This window comes from Psammomys obesus, unplaced genomic scaffold, assembly GCF_907164565.1.
Source record: "Psammomys obesus unplaced genomic scaffold, mPsaObe1.curated_primary_1811, whole genome shotgun sequence".
Lineage (NCBI taxonomy): Eukaryota > Metazoa > Chordata > Mammalia > Rodentia > Muridae > Psammomys > Psammomys obesus.
The window spans coordinates 15,121,984-15,139,438 of NW_026596069.1; the positions used below are offsets into that span (position 1 = coordinate 15,121,984).

The window sequence follows — 17,455 nt, forward strand, 5'->3', positions numbered from 1 at the left end:
TCCTTCCTTCCTTCCTTCCTTCCTTCCTTCCTTCCTTCCTTCCTTCCATTCTTCCTTCTTTTTTTTTTTATGTAAACTTGTACAACCACTCTGGAAATCAATCTGGCGCTTCCTCAGACAACTAGGAATAGCGCTTCCTCAAGATCCAGCTATATCACTCCTAGGCATATACTCAAAAGAGGCTCAAGTACACAATAAGGACATTAGCTCAACCATGTTTGTAGCAGCTTTATTTGTAATGGCCAGAACCTGGAAACAACCCAGATGTCCCACAACGGAGGAATGGATACAGAAATTGTGGTACATCTACACAATGGAATATTACTCAGCAATTAAAAACAAGGAAATCATGAAATTTGCAGGTAAATGGTGGGATCTGGAAAGGATCATTCTGAGTGAGCTATCCCAGAAGCAAAGACACACATGGTATATACTCACTCATATAGACATATAATACAGGATAAACCTACTAAAATCTGTACACCTAAAGAATCTAATCAAGAGGGAGGACTCTTGCTAAAATGTTCAATCCCTATCCAGAAAGGCAAAGAGGATGGACATCAGAAGAATTCGAAAAGAGGGAACAAGTCAGGAGCCTGACACAGAGGACCTCTGAAAGGCTCTGCCCTGCAGACTATCAAAGTAGATCCTGAGACTTATGGCCACCCTTTGGGCAGAGTCTAGGGAATCTTATGAAAGAAGTGGGAAACAGTAAGATCTGGAGAGGACAGCAACTCCACAAGGAGAGCAACAGAACCAAAAAATCTGAGCACAGGGGTCTTTCCTTAGACTGATACTCCAACCAAGGACCATGCATGGAGATAACCTAGGACCCCTGCACAGATGTAGCCCATGGCAATTCAGTGTCCAAGTGGGTTCCATAGTAATAGGAACAGGGACTGTTTCTGACATGAACTGATTGGCCTGCTCTTTAATCACCTTCCCCTGAGTGGGGAGCAGCCTTACCAGGCACAGAAGACAAGGCAGCCACTCCTGATGAGACCTAATTGACTAGGATCCAAAGAAAGGAAAAGAAGACCTCCCCTATCAATGGACTTGGGGAGGGGCATGCGTGCAGGGGGGAGGAAGGGAAGTATTGGGACGGGAGGAGGGAGGGAACCACAGGGGGGGGGATAGAAAGTGAATAAAGTGTAATTAAGAATTAAAAATAATTAAAACAAAAAAGTTAGAGTAGGTATAGACCACCATATCTGGTTCTAATTTCTTTAATTATTATAGACCTACTTAAGCTATCTACTTTTTATTGTGTGAGATTAAGTAACGTGGTTCTTTCAGAAATAGTTTGATTTCATCTCTATTTTATTTACCTGAGCACATAGGTAGTCATACTTTTTTATTATCCTTTATAAGGTCAGAAGCTCAATTTAATAGTTTATGTTAGGATAGAAATAATTCTTTTGATTGCTCTTCTTATACTTAGTAATTAGTATTTTTTTCTCCTTATTTCCCCTAAGAGTCAGCTTTTGCAATCATTGTTTTGCTTTTTCCTGCTGATGTCCTCCTTTCCATTTCATTGACTCCTATTCTAAATTTTCACTTTTAGTCTTTTTCTGTTTAGCTGTATTTCAATTGATATTCTTTTTATTAATTTCACAAGGTGAAAGCTTAGATTATTGATGTGACTCATTTCTTTTGTAATTATTTGCAAAAAAGTTATTGACTTTCCTCTATTTTCTGCATCTAGAAAATTTTTATATTTTTAATTTTCATATTAATGTTTTATATTTGGGTTCAAAGAATCTCTAAATATAATGTAATTTTGCTATGGTTAGAAACTTAATGTAAAGGAAAAGGCTTTCTTTAGAATTTCCCTTATCTCCATCAAATGATATTACAAAAGACAACATGATTGCCTTCAAAACTTTCATAGTTCTATCGTTCTTCTGAAACTTCATTATCAAACAAACAAACAAACAAAACAAGAAAAATAAAGGAAAAAAAGAAAAGCAAAATCAACATAAAAAAGCAAGCAAGCAAGCAAACAAACAAAGGACCGAGAAATCATATCATTATTGGATGAACCTCACTTAAAATTTTCGTAATTCCACTGAAACCATTGGGGGCCAATGGGAAATTTCCCTTTGTCCTTGCCATTAAAAATACTTGTAAATTTCTTTTAAGATATTTCCTTTCATTTATGCGCTATTCACAAACAAATTGTTTACTCTACAGTTCTTTTTGGATTTTTCCATTTATCTTTCTGCTATTAATTTCTTACCTACTTTTTATTTCTATAATTTTATTTAGAAACTTAGGACTTTTCCTGTTTATATTACCTATCTGTTTTTGTATTCTGTCATTTATTTTCTATGATTAAAATCAGAAATATTGTCCCCCCAAAATAAAAAAAATATTTTTTATTGTTTTTATATTAATCACAGGTTATTTACTTTGTATCCCAGCCGTAGCCCCCTCTCTCATTCCCTCCCAATCCCACCCTTCCTCCCTCATCTCCTCCCTGCCCCTTTCCAAGTCCACTGATAGGGGAGGTCCTCCTCCCCTTCCATCTGACCCTAGCTTATTAGGTATCTTCAGGACTGGCTGCAATGTCCTCTTCTGTGGCCTATTAGGGCTGCTCCTTCCTCGGGGATGGGGGGGGGGGAGGTCAAAGAGCCAGCCATTGAGTTCATGTCAGAAATAGTCCCTGTTCCCCTTACTAGAGTACCCACTGGGGTACTGAGCTACCATGGGCTACATCCGAGCAGAGGTTCTAGATTATATCCATACATGGTCCTTGGTTGGAGAAACAGTCTCATAAAAGACCCCTGTGCCCTGATATATTTGGTCCTTGTGGAGCTCCTGTCCTTTCCAGGTCATACTAACTCAGTGCGGGGAATCATATGAAACCATTTTCTTATATGTGTTCCCTTGTCGACTCCATTCAGTGTGTCTGGGGCTTACAGGGCTCAGCAGCCACATCAGCCAGAGAGGGTCCTGTGTGGGACAGACACTCAGTGGGTGGAGGGGAGCTGTGTCTTTGAAACTAGCTGCCCGCTTGCCTGACACACACTTAATTCTTTTGAGCCTCAGTTTCCTCACGTGTAAGATGGGAACAAGAGCTGGATTTGCCTCAGGGGGTTTCAATGTGGATTAAACAAGATAATCCTGGTAAATTCCCAATAAGTGAGAGCCATGAGTATCAGCACAATGACCACACTCCAAAGATTACTTTTCTACTCCAGTTTTATGTGAGTGTAAGCAGCAAGTTAGGAGTCATTGGTCATATTATTAATTTCACAAAGACCCCAATACAAATGCTGGACGAGGTCCTTCCTATCTGAGCAGCTGGTTCCCAAATACGACACAACGCATAACAGTTTTACACCTGATAACACCGCAGTAAGCCTCAGGGTTGCTGACATGTTACTTTTTCTATGCTATTAAAATCTTTATGTCTGTGGCATGTAAAGATTATCTATCTCCCTTTGATTAAAACCTTAGAATTAGGGGTTGGAGAGATGGCTAAGTGGTGAAGAGTACTGGAAGCTTCCTCAGAGGACCGGGCTTTAGTTTCCAGCACCCACACAGCAGCTCACAGCTGTCTTGTAGCTGCTGTCACAGGGGATCTGATGCCCATGTCTGACCTCTGCAGGCACCAGGCATACATGTGATACACAGACACACATGCAAGCAAAACACCCGTGTATATAAAGCTAAAAAAAAATTTTTTTAAATCGAAATAAAAAAGAAAAATGTTGGAGAGGATAATCTAAGAAACAACCCAAATTCTCAAATTTTCTTTTGAAATTTAAAACAGTTTTGTTGTGGATATAAACATGCTTTTGTTTTGGTCCCAGGTGTGGGATGTGGGACTGTTTCAGATGGTCCACAGCAGCAGACTATTTGCCTCATGTGGGCTCTGAGAGGAGCTCTTTGCCAGCTGCAGATAGTTTGAATCTGAAGACTCTGGAGAGAGAATAAATGCCAGAGCCCAGAGAGTGTGGAGATCAGAGAAAGAACAAGGCTGCTTCTGCTTTCTTCTTGCTGCTCCTAGTTGCTGTTGGGAGACAAGAAGATGCTGATCTCCTGAAGGAGTAGTGCACTGGCTCCAAGGAACTCGACTGCCCTGACTAGCAGGAAGCAGCTAAGAAAGAACTGCACCCCCTCTCCCACTAACCTTTTCTTTCTCCTACCTCATGTTGGGGTGTTGAAAGGGATTGGGGTGGAGTAGGGAGAAGCAGATAGAAGAAACGTAAATAAAACGGTTTTTAAAATGCCTACAAATGGCCTCCAGACGTCAGGCTTAAAATAATGAATTATGGCTTATGGGAGGCAGGAGGGTACAGAGAGATGAATATACCATTTCAGGATACAAGCATAAGGTTTACTGCGACTGCTACTGCTAGTTTTATTCCTGCTTTACTCCCAGAAGGGATTCTCTAGTTTTGTTTCATTGCAGAGTTGGCACTGCAACTAGAAATTTAGTGGGTAGAGGCTGGAAAGCTTGGAAAGCAAAAGCGTCATTGGTAAAGGCAGAACACCTGGTAACTGAGAGCTGGAATTCTCCACAACTGCCACCCAGCCCGGCTTCTGGCACTTCCGGTGTCAAAGTCCCACAGCCTCTGGGCAGGCTGGGGAGCTGGGAGGGGCAGAAGGCTATACAGGCTGAAAAGGTTAAAGGCAAAAGGCCTGTTTCAAGAAAGAAGGTTAATCTTGAGCAAACTGAGCTGCCAGAAAAGCAGCCTCAGGTTATGAGATTAACATCAGTAGCTTTCCCAGTAGCTGCCAAAAGTTTTGGTACTGACTGAGGTGCTCAGTGTTGCCTCAGAGCTTAAAATGGCCGGTGTATCAACTCAGAAATACGGTAGGTTCTGCCAGAGAAGCGAATGAGCCGTTTCTGGCAGCTCTGGGTTCTCTGCAAGAACACCTGGGTAACTTCTAAAGGTTAGGAACCTAGCTCGAGACTCCACAGCAAAACGACTCCTCTTGTCCTCCTCCAGACAAGAGGAGCCGAAAGTCACCAGGTAATAAAAGAAAAGGGTTTGGCTCATTCATCATCTCCTTTTACGAAAGCAATGGCAAGTTTCATTTATATTAAAAGAACGGCTTTAAAAAAAATTTTTTTTTTAAACAGGAAGGGGTAAAATGTGGATATAAACATGTTTTTGTTTCGGTCCCAGGAGTGGGATGTGGAACTGATTCAGATGGTCCACAGCAGCAGACTATTTGCCTCTGAGAGGAGCTCAGAGTTTGTTTGTCTGTTTGTTTTTTAAGTATACCTACATCATTTTCTCTAACTTTTAAATTCTCCTTTTTTTGTTTTTGAGGCTGAATCTCATTATGTAGCTCTGGATAGCCTCAAACTCATGGAGATCCAACCACTTTTGCCTCCAGAGTGCTGAGAGTAAAGGCCTGTGTTATCATGCCAAGCATTTATTTCAAAATTGAGTTTCACTATGTAGCTCAGGATAACCTGGAGCTGCCTACATAGAACAGGCTGGCCTTGAACTTTTGGAGATTCTTCTGCCTGAGTCTTCCAAGGCCTGGACCTACAGATGTGCTTCATTCCACGTTTGAATCATATGGCAAAATTTTAGAGTCTTCATACCAAGTTTTCCAAACTGGCTCTTATTCTACCCATTTCAATAAAAATGCTGCACACCTGAGTTTGGACTGGTCATGTTTCAATAACACACACTGCTAGTAACTGCCATACTGGGCAGCCCATCCCTACATGATTGTTCTGAGAGTCGTTCCATGAAGGAGGAATACAGGACAAATTAAATTAAAACATTCAAATAAAGAGCGGAGAAACTAGAGGAGAGTGTAAAAAAGGAGGGTAGTCAGATGCCCCTCAGTTGAGGAATGGATACAGAAATTGTGGTACATCTACACAACAAAATATTGCTCAGCAATAAAAAAACAAGGAAATCATGAAATTTGCACCCCTGCACAGATGTAGCCCATGGCAGTTCAGTGTCCAAGAGTGTTCCCTAGTAATGGGAACAGGGACTGTTTCTAACATGAACTGATTGGCCTGTTCTTTGATCACCTTCTCCTGAGCGGGGAGCAGCCTTACACAGCCACAGAGCAAGACAATGCAACCATGATTGAGACCTGATAGACTAGGATCAGAAGGAAGCAGAGGAAGACCTCCCCTATCAGCGGATTTGGGGAGGGAGTGTGGATTTAGGAGGGGAGGAGAGAGGGAGCTACAGGGGGGCTACAAAGTGAATAAACTGTAATTAATAAAAAGAAAAAAAGGAAAAAAAAGAGGGTGGTATGTATCATTAACTTACCTCTCTGTCCAGAGTAAAACTGGTTGTATAAATCTCCCCCGTGTCTTTATTTAGGTAGAACACAGGAATGTTTGCAGGCTCCTGAGAGACAATTCTATAGGAGATTTTGGAATTTAGTGTATTGGGCTCATCTGCGTCCGTTGCGCTGACTTTCATCACAAGTGTATCTGCCGGTTCGGAATAAAGGTGTCGAGGTAAGTGTACTTACAAAGAGGCTATTGCTTTATCCTTTCAGCCATTTCCTGCAAGGATGTGAGGTTCCTATCAGAACCACACTACACCACTATCTGAATAAAGCTGTCATGGGGTAAAGGCACTTGTTGCCAAGCATGCTGAACTGAGCTTGATCCTTGGGACCCCATGATGGGAGGAGAGAACTCAAGCTCACAGGCTCTTCTCTGACTTCCATGCACGTGCCGTGGCCGTGGGCACACACGTGTTATGTCTATACACGGAATAATGAGAAATATATTTAAAAAGGAACAAAGTGAAAAACTGGCCATATGAGGGCCACACATTTGATCTAATAGCCAAGACTGAGAACCACCCATGTCCCTGGATGCTTATTCAGATGCAAGCATATTAGAAGAAGAACAACCATTCTTTTTATTTTGACGGAGAAAGATCTCCGTTAGGTCTTAGGGAGAGCATTGCATTGAACAATGTTCAGCAGAAGTTACGGCAAAAACAATAAAAATCAGAGGTCAACCACACCCCACAGTAGCCCAAAACCAGAGAGCTGCTTATTTCAGCCCTGCCCACTTTGCATAGTGTCTACAGCTGAGTTCCCCTTACTGGGGACCTTATGGAGACCTTACCTATTCTGTCAACATAACATCTTTTCTGAAAGATCATGATTTTTAAGGCCTTTTAAATGTACAGTAATAAAAGAGGCCCGAACCTAGAGTAATGGGTTTATTATTACTCCTACTGTGAGCAATACTCAACTTTTATGAAAAGCTACAATTTTGTGTTTTTATATGTGGGGAATAAATGACCTGGTTGTACATCTCCCCCTGCCAAAAGACAAAAGAAAACTAATAAAAAAAAAAAAAAAAAATATATATATATATATATATATATATATATATATATATATATATACATAGTTGGATATGGAGCCATGGCTTAGTAGTTAAGAGCACTGGCTGCTATTGCATAGGAATCAGGTTCATTTCCTAATATCCACCTAGGGTGGTTTACAAATGCCTGTAAGTTCAGTTCCAGGGGATCCAACACCTCCTTCTGGCTTCTGCATACATGTGGTGCACATAGGCCTAAGACACAGAGTGAAAAGAAGAAATACACTCTTACGTGCTGCGCTCAATTCTTCGATGGACCCAACAAAGACATCTTGCGTGAACACTGGCTCGTTGTCGTTGATGTCAAGAACTCTGATGCGCAGCTCTAAGGGCTTCTCCAGGTTGTTTCCTCTGGAGTCCAGCGCATAGCCCGTCAGCTGAATCGTGACACGAACAATAACAGATTTGCTGCAGTGAATCGACCGCTACGGTACAGCCATAAAAACGAACTGTAATTATCACCAAAGAGGAACTCCAAATAAAGGCAGTTCCCTTCTTACCAGGAAAAACGGTGTTTCTTCCCGATCAAGAATTCTGGTAATGTTCAGGTCTCCCGTGTCTCTATCAAACACAAATATGCCAAAAGGTGGTTGTGTAATTCCCTTCCCGGTGTACTTGTAGGTGATCTTTATTCCTTTTTCTTCGGCAAGGTCAGAATGTATCTAACATCAAAAGAGCAAAGGAATGTCTCAAGTTAAGACCTTTATAACTTATAGGCCAACATTTAATGGCAATGTCCCTTTGAAGGTGTCGTGGTGTGGCTAGGAGGCAGGTGGCCTAGAACATGTAGTGGGGTCAGGAAAGCACGTTCTAATCTTGTCGCAGCACACACCTGTGTGTGACACCCGTTAGTTCTCAGCCTCCCTGGGCCTCAGTTTTCTTATCTGTGGAATGGAGAGCAGGAGAGTGCTCACCTTGTAGGACTATTGTGGAATTAAGATAGAGTGGAGAACGTCTCGGAGGAGAAGTAGAGTTTTTGTTTTTGTTTTTCCCTTTTGGTGTACTAGGGTAAAACCAGGGCCTTATGCATCCTAGCGGAGAGCTCTTGCCGAGCTACCTTCACCGGAAGTAGGTCTTCTGAGATAGGGTCTCACATGGCCCAGGCTAGCATCCAACTTGCTAAGTAACTGACGATGACCCGAACTCCTTTCTTTAAGATTTATTTATTTATTATTTATACTGTATTTTGCCTGCAGGGCAGCAGAGGGCACCAGATCTCATTATAGGTGGTTGTGAGCCACTATGTGGTTGCTGGGAATTAAACTCAGGACCTTTGGAAGAACAGCCAGTGCTCTTAACCTCTGAGCCATCGCCTCCAGCCCATGACCTGAACTCCTTCCTGATCCTCCTGCATTTATGTCCCAAGACCTGGGGTTACAGGTATGGGCCACCATACCTGACTTAGGAGCATATTTTAAATTTGGTACATGCAGTCAAAACTTCAGAATCAAGAATTACTTTCATAAAGCCATCCAACTGCCTGGAAGGTATGAACCGGCCATCTTCCCAGACAGGGCTGAATACAGCTAAGCACTTTCTTGGCATGGAATAAATACTGCAGCAAAATCAATATTACTTCTAACCTGCTGGGTCCCCTCCAGTTGTCCTCTCTGCTCTCCATAAGCGATCTTCTTCTTCCTGCCTATGATTTCAATAACCGTTCCCCTGTGTACCTCCTTCGCCCCAGGCTTCTCAGTTTATGTCATTTGTCCTCACACATCACTGAAGACATCAGTCTCTCCCCACCCGACCCAGCTCTCTGTACTGAAACCTCAGGATTAGTGATACATTCTTCCTACCGTTTCCCAAGATGCACTGGGTGTGTGTTTGTGGGGGCGGGTGTTTTGAGATCATTGCTTTTATGGAAAGTAGAGATATACTGAGATATTTTGTCTTCTGTGGAAAGTATTTAAAAGGTGTGTTTGATGCATGAATGTAGTGGGGGTGGGAGAATGAGTGGGGGTGGGGGAGTCTGCACATGTGAACGCAGAGGCCTGCAGCGGCCACATGGAGGAGCCAGATCTCTCAAAGCTCCCCTGACAGGTGGTTGAAAGCCACGTGAGTTTAGTAAGAACAGCAAACACTTGTTAAACTCTTACGAGTCCGTTTGTTTATGGAAACCCACTGAAAGACGGTAAGGATGACTGAGATATAAAAAAACAAAAGCAAAACAGAACAAAGCAAAACAAATGAGGAAAATAAAACACCACCAAGCAAAGTGCGAACAAAGCACTCAGTTGCTTGTACACAGTCTACTCTGTGAAGCCACACTCAAAGTCTAGATTTTAGAAGGTTTTTATGAAAACAGTGTGGTGGGGCTGGAGAGGCAGGTCACTAGCTAGGGGCGCTGGCTGCTCTTGCAGAAAACCTGGGCTGGGCTCCCACCTGGGTCACAGAGGCCTCTAACTCCAGTTTCAGGGGATCCAATGCCCTGCTCTAGCTTCTGTGGGCACAGCACGCCTGTGGTCACACATTCATGTGGGAAAACACACATACACATACAATAAAGATTAAAAACACTGATCATGTTTTAAAAAATAAATACAACATGGTGCTAGATAGAGGAAGCTATTGCCTTTGATTCTGTAGCTGTATTTCTCTTACGGGAGCCCTTCACATATAAGACCGGAAAGCTGAAGATCGGCCTTGGATGCAAGTTGAGTATGCATTTACATGGTGTTTACTCACTACCCACCACATACGCAGGTCCCAGGAGGGACTGAGAATCTTAAGGAGGTTCCATGCTAATGAGGGAGGCAGGGAACAGGCAAGCGGTTTCTGGCCAATGTCTAGCAGTCAAATCTGCTGCAAGCCAAATTCATACAGGATAAAAGAACAAAGAGCCAGGTGGCGAGAGGTAAGCTTGAGCACAGACATGGGGTAAGATGATTAATCCTCGTTTAGAAAGACAGATGGGATGTGCTTGAACGTATGACAGGAGTCTACTGAAGGTATCTGAAAGACTCTAACTATCAGTGTTGTCAAAGCAGATACAAAGACTCATAACCAAACCTTTGGCAGATACAAAGACTCATAACCAAACCTTTGGCAGAGTACAGGGAATCATATGAAAGAAGGGGAGTTAGTATGATGGGGAAAGGATAGGAGCTCCACAAGGACCAAATATATCTGGGCACAGGGTCTTTTCTGAGACTGACATTCAACCAAGGACCATCTATGGATATAACCTAGAACTTCTGCTCGGATGTAGCCCGTGGTAGCTCAGTAACCAATTGGTTTCCCATAGTAAGGGGAACAAGGACTATTTTTAACAGGAACTCAATGGCAGGCTCTTTGACCTCCCCACCCCCCCAAGGGAGGAGCAGTCCTGTTAGGCCACAGAGGAGAGCTTTGCAGCCAGTCCTGAAGATACCTGATAAAACAGGATCAGATAAATGGGGAGGAGGTCCCCCCCATCAGTGAACTTGGAAAGGGGCACGGTGGAGATGAGGGAGGGAGGGTAGGATTGGGAGGGAATGAGGGAGTGATGATGTTACATACCAAAAATCCCTGTGGGGAATGGAATCCAGGAAGAGGGAACAGCAAATGTACCCAAGGTAAAGGCTGGAGTGATCTGTGGCCAGTTCAGCGGGTGCAGCGAAGTAGGCGGTGGGAACTTAGGATGGAGAAAGGCCAAAGCCAATAGTCACGTGAGCTCCCACAGACCATGGCATAGGGAGGGGTGGTGGTGTGGGCACAGTTCTCGTCCTCTGTGCCCTTCTACTCGCTGATATCAGGGCCTCAGTCATGGGGTGGACATGCCTTAGTTTGCGTATTCAAATGTTTGCTCTTGCTAATTCCAGAGAATAAGCTTTGTGTGGGTGAGGATTCCACAGGCGTGAACTCAGGGAGGCCAGGTGGGAGGTGGAGATGACAAAGACCTTGGCAGTGGGACTAGAGAGAAGTGGATGGTTTGTGCTGTATTTTGGGGATAAAACTGATAGTAATTGCTAGATTTTTTTTTTAATCTAGGTAGGCGCCCTCCACTTTCCACCATGAATAGGAGTGGGGTCCATGAGTCCCGAGGAGCCCAGGACCGATCGTGGTTGCTGAAAGAGATGGTGTCATCTTCTAACGGTATAGTCACTGGGAACAGTGTAGGAAGAAAGGAAAAGGATTGGGGGGGTGCAGAGCCAGAGGGTAACAGAGAGTGAAGTAACAAAATACTGCAAATACGTGTCAAACTGTGAAAATATAAAGGAGGTTCATCAGATGGCTGGGTGGGCAAAGGCGCTTGCTGCCAAGCCTGACGACCTGAGTTCAGTCTTGGGACACACATGGCAGAGGGAGTGATTTTCAGAAGCTGCTCTCTGACCTCCACAGGGTGGCAGGGCTTCCACACTAAACCAATGTGAGAAGGAAGGCAGGCAGGAAGGAAGAAAACAACCCTACGCTTGTGCTCCTCAACCTTCCTGACAATGCTGTGTCCCTTTAATACAGTTCCTCATGTTGTGGTGACCCCCAACCACAAAATTATTTCACCGCTACTCATAACTGTAGTTTTGCCATCATTATAAGCTGAAATGTAAATAACTGTGTTTTCCAGATGGTCTGAGGTCACCCTTGTGGAAGGGTTGTTTGACAATCCCAGATCGTGGACCTAAGCAGAATTAAAACGCTACTCACAGATATGGTCAGAATATAAGAACAGCTTTAAGGAGACGAACAGGAAGGGTTGCATAATCAGGCTCACACAGCTAACTTAGCTTTGGGGTTTAGAGTACTCCATGCTAGTACTGCCATGAACTTTATTTGAAAATGGGACTAGTTTTGAGGAAAAGGAGAGCTGTCAATCACTAATTCCAGAAGACAGGCACAGAGCGCTGTCCTAAGCCAAGAAGGATGTATGTCACAGTCACTCTTCCTCAGACCTCAGTTCCTTGCAGCTGCTTGTTTTTAATGATTTTTTTGCATATTGTAAGGTTTTTATTAGATCAAGACTGACCCAATGTCAGATTCCTCAAGTTGTAGTTGAATTAAATCCTAAAATCATGTAACTAAGGGTCATTGATGTATCGTCTACATTAAAAGGTAAGTTCTGCTCATTTTCAAACACACCCTGAATATCTTAAAACCTGATATGTACAGCGCCTGATTTTACTTATATTGGAAATTAATTTTCATGCACCACACACCATAATACACACACACACACACACACACACACACACACCATACACCGCACACCCACATTCCCTGTAACAGGTACCTTGGCAATTGGGTTCTTTCTGGAAAGGTCTTCTCCCTCCCGCAGAGCCACAGGGGCGGTGATCCAGGCCCGCTTCCTGCGCACCAAGTGAGGCGGCTTAGGGAGCAGTCTGTCTTCACTTCTGGCGTTGAAGACCTGTTGACAGTATCACCTTCAGTTATCACATACCCCAAGGCTTTCGTGAGACAGTCTGTAATTCGCCAGACTTAAAAATAGTGCACGTTAAGGTATGAGTTAAAATAAACCTAACTGATTAAAAAACAAAACAGTCTAAAACTTAGGTACCTTTGGAAGTTTTTGTTTTAAGGCTTCACTTGCATAAAGGAAATGCGTATATCGTAGTAAACTCCATATGCACATGAGGGATGGCCTCCCAGCTCAAAGAGTGGCAGGGCTTGCTCTCCATAGGAAGAAAACATTTCCAAAGTGAGGTTGACAAAAGGCCAACAAACAATCTGGTCCTTTACAGGTTAGAAACAATTCCACGTCTAGGGCTTTGCTTTCTTACCAGCCGACAACTGAGTTTCACTTTCTGGGATAACTTTTGGGTTAAAAATACACGACTGTGTGTTTTAGAACTTACTCTTCAGAAACCACTGACATAAATTTGACCCCATCAAGGAAGCTTGTGCATGTAATACTAAAAATGGTTCTATACCAGGCTCATTTCATCATTCTACTCATTTCAGTGCTCTAAATAAGCATTTTTTATTTTAAAATATTTACAGTCATTCATTTTTCTTTATTTCTATATGAATTTTTCTTAATAAAACGTGAATTATAATTTAAAACATTATTCAATTTCATGCAATACATTTTGATTTTTTTCCCCTCCCTCACCTCCTTCCAGAAACTTCCCACCTACCTACCCACCCAATTCATGCTTGCTTACTCTTGCTCTCTCTGACTCTCACTCTAAGAAACAGATGAGAACACTAAAACTTATAATGTAAAACTGTAGCAGTCCTATTCTTTACTCGTTCCTTGTTGATGACCCGGGGAAAACCTCCTATGACTTCCATGGCCACAGTTCACATTCATGGGCAGGAGCCTTCAACTCACTATGCTGACCAGGCTGGCCTCGAAACGACAGAGAGACCCACCTGCTCTGTCTCCCAAGCGCTAGAACCAAAGAAGCGTGCTGTGCCAAACCTGGCAAGGCATTCATTCATTCATTCATTCATTCATTCATTCATTTATTTATTTATTTATTTATTTATTTATTTATTTATTTATTTATTTATTTATTTATGAAATGCTGCACTGAGCCTTCTCTGATGTGTGTTCCTCTGTGTTTGTTTGAATGGGAAGGTCCAGGTTTAAGGAAGTGCTGATTTTCAATCTAGTAAGGTACAGCCAATCTGTCCACCAGAAAACTAAGGACTTGGCCCCCCAAGCCCCTTTTAGTTCCTCACCTCTAAGTAAAGTCCATTTCCAACATCCAAGCAGACCTGTAAAATAAAATTACGGACATTATAAATAGGAGTAACCATCATTATGCTTTGGGAAAGGAAACAAGCTCTAACGTTCTCTCCTGTCTTCCAAAAAACCAGAGTCAGAGGGCAGAATCTACCTTCTCCTTGGTCCATAAAGTCTCCTTCAGAGAATAATACAGTGTGTGTGTGTATGTATGCATATCCAGGAGGGCACACACATGCCCCAGGAAGCAGAGCCTGTCTTTTTACCATGTGAGTCCTGGGGATTGAACTCAGGTTGCCAGGCTTGGTAGCAAGAGCCTTTACCCGCTGAACCATCCTGCTGCCCTGAGAACAAGTATTTTAACAAACAAAACAGGTCTGGGAATGCGGCTTGGGGGTAAAGACTCAAGCTGTGTGAGCTTGACTACCCTGAAGCCCTGGGCAGAAGTGCGTATCTGGAAATGCCAGTGCTCTTACAGGGAGATGGGTGGCAGAGTTGGGGGGGGGGATCACCCATAAGCTGAGTGCTAGCCTGTCACGGTAAACAGTAGGAGAAACTGCCTGAACCAGGTGAGGATTAACTCCCCAAAATTGTCCTGACACACGCAAAATGAATATAGAACAAAAATTAAAGTGTCACCTTTTGACACCGTAGAACCTTCTCTGACTATTTTCTCCCCACCTTGTGGCTTTTATCTCATGCTGTCTGGGGCCTGGGCACCTTTCTTCAGGGCTGTGCAGAAGTGTGATCCATTCAGACTACCAGTTACAGTCACTGTGCCTTTATCTTCCCCTCACTATCCCCACCACTGGCATCTCAAATGTCCAAACCCCGGAGTCAGGCTGACTTCTGGGCAGACTCATTGTTACACAGTGATGTCATGTGTTACCTGAGACTGTCTTCAGTCATCCCCTCCCTTTCTCCAGGGAGAGATGTCCTGAGGACTTTTCAAATTTAACCACCAACTGTGCACTTTGGTTGTAACTCTTGCTTTCCCACATTTTTCTTAGATATCGCAGTCACTTGGCTAACCTTCCGTGATCCTTTTCTAAGGCCACCTAAACATGTGTTTTCTCTTTGCAACAGCTAGCCAAACATATTTGGGTTGTTTTTATCCCAGAAGACTCACTTTTGCTTCTGCTTTGCACCTTTAATGCTAACCCCAAGCTGGAAGTAGTTTCCATAGGCTGCCTTTACTTTTCCACTTTCCATTTATGTGTGAAATCACTGTACTTGAATTTCTTCAGCCTTGTTTGCTTTTCCCTGCACGCATGGAGTTCATACAATGTGGAAATCAAGGCTTTCTCTGAAAAAAAAATGCATGCTCTCTGACAGCCTTCATATTCCCTTGAAGGCTTCCTGTGGACTCTGCTTTTTCTGTGGATCTTACCCCTACCCCCACTCGCCACCCCCTCCTTTTTGTTTTTCTCCTTGCCTCACCTAAAAGAAATTAAAGGTCAGTTGACCTACAGCTCTAAGGTGAGTCTCTGAGCAGATGGAAAGCTATGGTGGTTTGTACAAGATGCATGCCGTAAGTCTCTGGCATTTGAACACTTGGTCCTGGGTGGGTGGCTGTTTGGACAGGATTTAGAGGTGTGGCCTTGGTGGAGAAAGTGTATCGCTGGGTGTGGGCAGGCTTTGAGCTTTCAAAAGACACATGCCATTTTGGGTTAGCTCTCTGAGCTTCCTGATTGAGGTTTGAGAATGAAAAAAGTAACTCTTAGTAACTCTCAAAACCATTTTATAATACTCTCACCCACCTATCTAACCATGAAGAATATTCTAAAATTCTTTATTTCTCCCTTGGGCTATTTAGAAGGCCAAATCAGGCATTAAACTGAGGATCCTTGGCTCTTCTCAAATTCACTCATAAAATGGACTTGGAGTTAGTCTGGATGAAACAACAGTAAATAAGATGAGTTAAAGTGAAGGCGTTGGGTGCACCTGTTACTTCTGGTCACATGTCCTGATCCTGTGTCGATATCAACAGAGTTGGAGATCTGGCCCCTGGATATCTCCGAAGAGGGTTTGGGCAGGGCCCTGTTGTCATGGGACCTTCTGTGGCTGCAGAGGTTGAGATATGGTGCCGTCAGGAGCACCATCATGTTGAACTACTTCTCTGATAACTCTGATGTGGGCCACATTTATACTGGAATTAAACATGTCATACTTTCTTCTTGTTATATTTTATGGAGGGAGGTTAGTCTTTGTATTTTTCACTTTATAGCTAAATGTTACAACTTAGCCCCAGTTTGGGCTAGTGAGATGGCTCAGTGGGTAAAGGCATTTGCTATGCAAGCCTGCTGACTTGGATTCAATACCTGGAACCCACATAAAAGTGGAAGTAGAAAATTCACTCCATAAGGTTGTTCGCTGACTTCTACATGTATGCCATTGCAAGCATGCTCCCCCATAATAATAATCATAATAAATAAAAATCCCTCCAAGCAGGCTAATATCCAGAATATATAAAGAACTCAAGAAGTTAAACAGCAACAAATCAAGTAATCCAATTAAAAAGTGGGGTACAGAGCTAAACAGAATTCTCTATAGAGGAATAGCGAATGGCAGAGAAACACTTAAAAAATGCTCAGCATCCTTATTCATCAGGGAAATGCACATCAAAATGACCCTCAGATTTCACTTTACACCCATCAGAATGGCTAAGATAAAAAACTCAAGCGACAATACATGCTGGAAAGGGGAACACTCCTTCATTGCTGGTGGGAATGTAAACTTGTACAATCACTTTGGAAGTCAATCTGGCACTTTCTCAGACAATAAGGAATAGTGCTTCCTCAAAATCCAGCCATACCACTCCTAGGCATATATCCAAAAGAGGCTCAAGTACACAACAAGGACATTTGCTCAGCCATGTTCATTCATAGCAGCTTTATTCATAATAGCCAGAATCTGGAAACAACCCAGATGTCCCTCAATTGAGGAATGGATACAGAAATTGTGGTACATTTATACAATCTACACAATCGAATACTACTCAGCAATTCAAAACAAGGAAGTCATGAAATTTGCAGGCAAATGGTGGGAACTAGAAAAGATCATCCTGAGTGAGGTATCCCAGAAGCAGAAAGACACACATGATACATACTCATAAGTGGATATTAGACATATAATATAGGATTATCATACTAACATCTATACACCTAAAGAAGATAAGTAAGAATGAGAACCCAAGGTAAGATGATCAATCCTCACCCAGAAAGGCAAATGGGACGTACATGGGAAGAGGGAGAAAACAGGGAACAGGACAGGAATCTACCACAGAGGGCCTCTGAAAGGCTCTACCCAGCAGGATATCAAAGCAGATGCTGAGGCTCATAGCCAAACTTTGGGCAGAGTGCAGGGAATCTTATGAAAGAAGGGGGAGATAAAAAGACCTGGAGGAGACAGGAGCTCCACAAGGAGAGCAACAGAACCAAAAAATCTGGGCCCAGGGGTCTTTTCTGAGACTGATACTCCAACCC

At 43.0% G+C, this 17,455-nt stretch overlaps 1 protein-coding gene across 1 annotated transcript in view; it reads right to left on the minus strand.

Annotated features, from left to right (window-relative positions):
• Window positions 1-17,455, minus strand: part of Dsg2 (desmoglein 2) — a 51,433-nt gene that overhangs the window by 23,833 nt on the left and 10,145 nt on the right. The window contains exons 2-6 of the mRNA XM_055625645.1: window positions 13,967-14,002; window positions 12,552-12,686; window positions 7,843-8,004; window positions 7,575-7,719; window positions 6,261-6,427 (exon numbers count right to left, since the gene is read on the minus strand). Of these exons, the coding sequence (XP_055481620.1) occupies window positions 6,261-6,427; window positions 7,575-7,719; window positions 7,843-8,004; window positions 12,552-12,686; window positions 13,967-14,002 (645 nt within the window). The remainder of the gene's footprint in view (window positions 1-6,260; window positions 6,428-7,574; window positions 7,720-7,842; window positions 8,005-12,551; window positions 12,687-13,966; window positions 14,003-17,455) is intronic.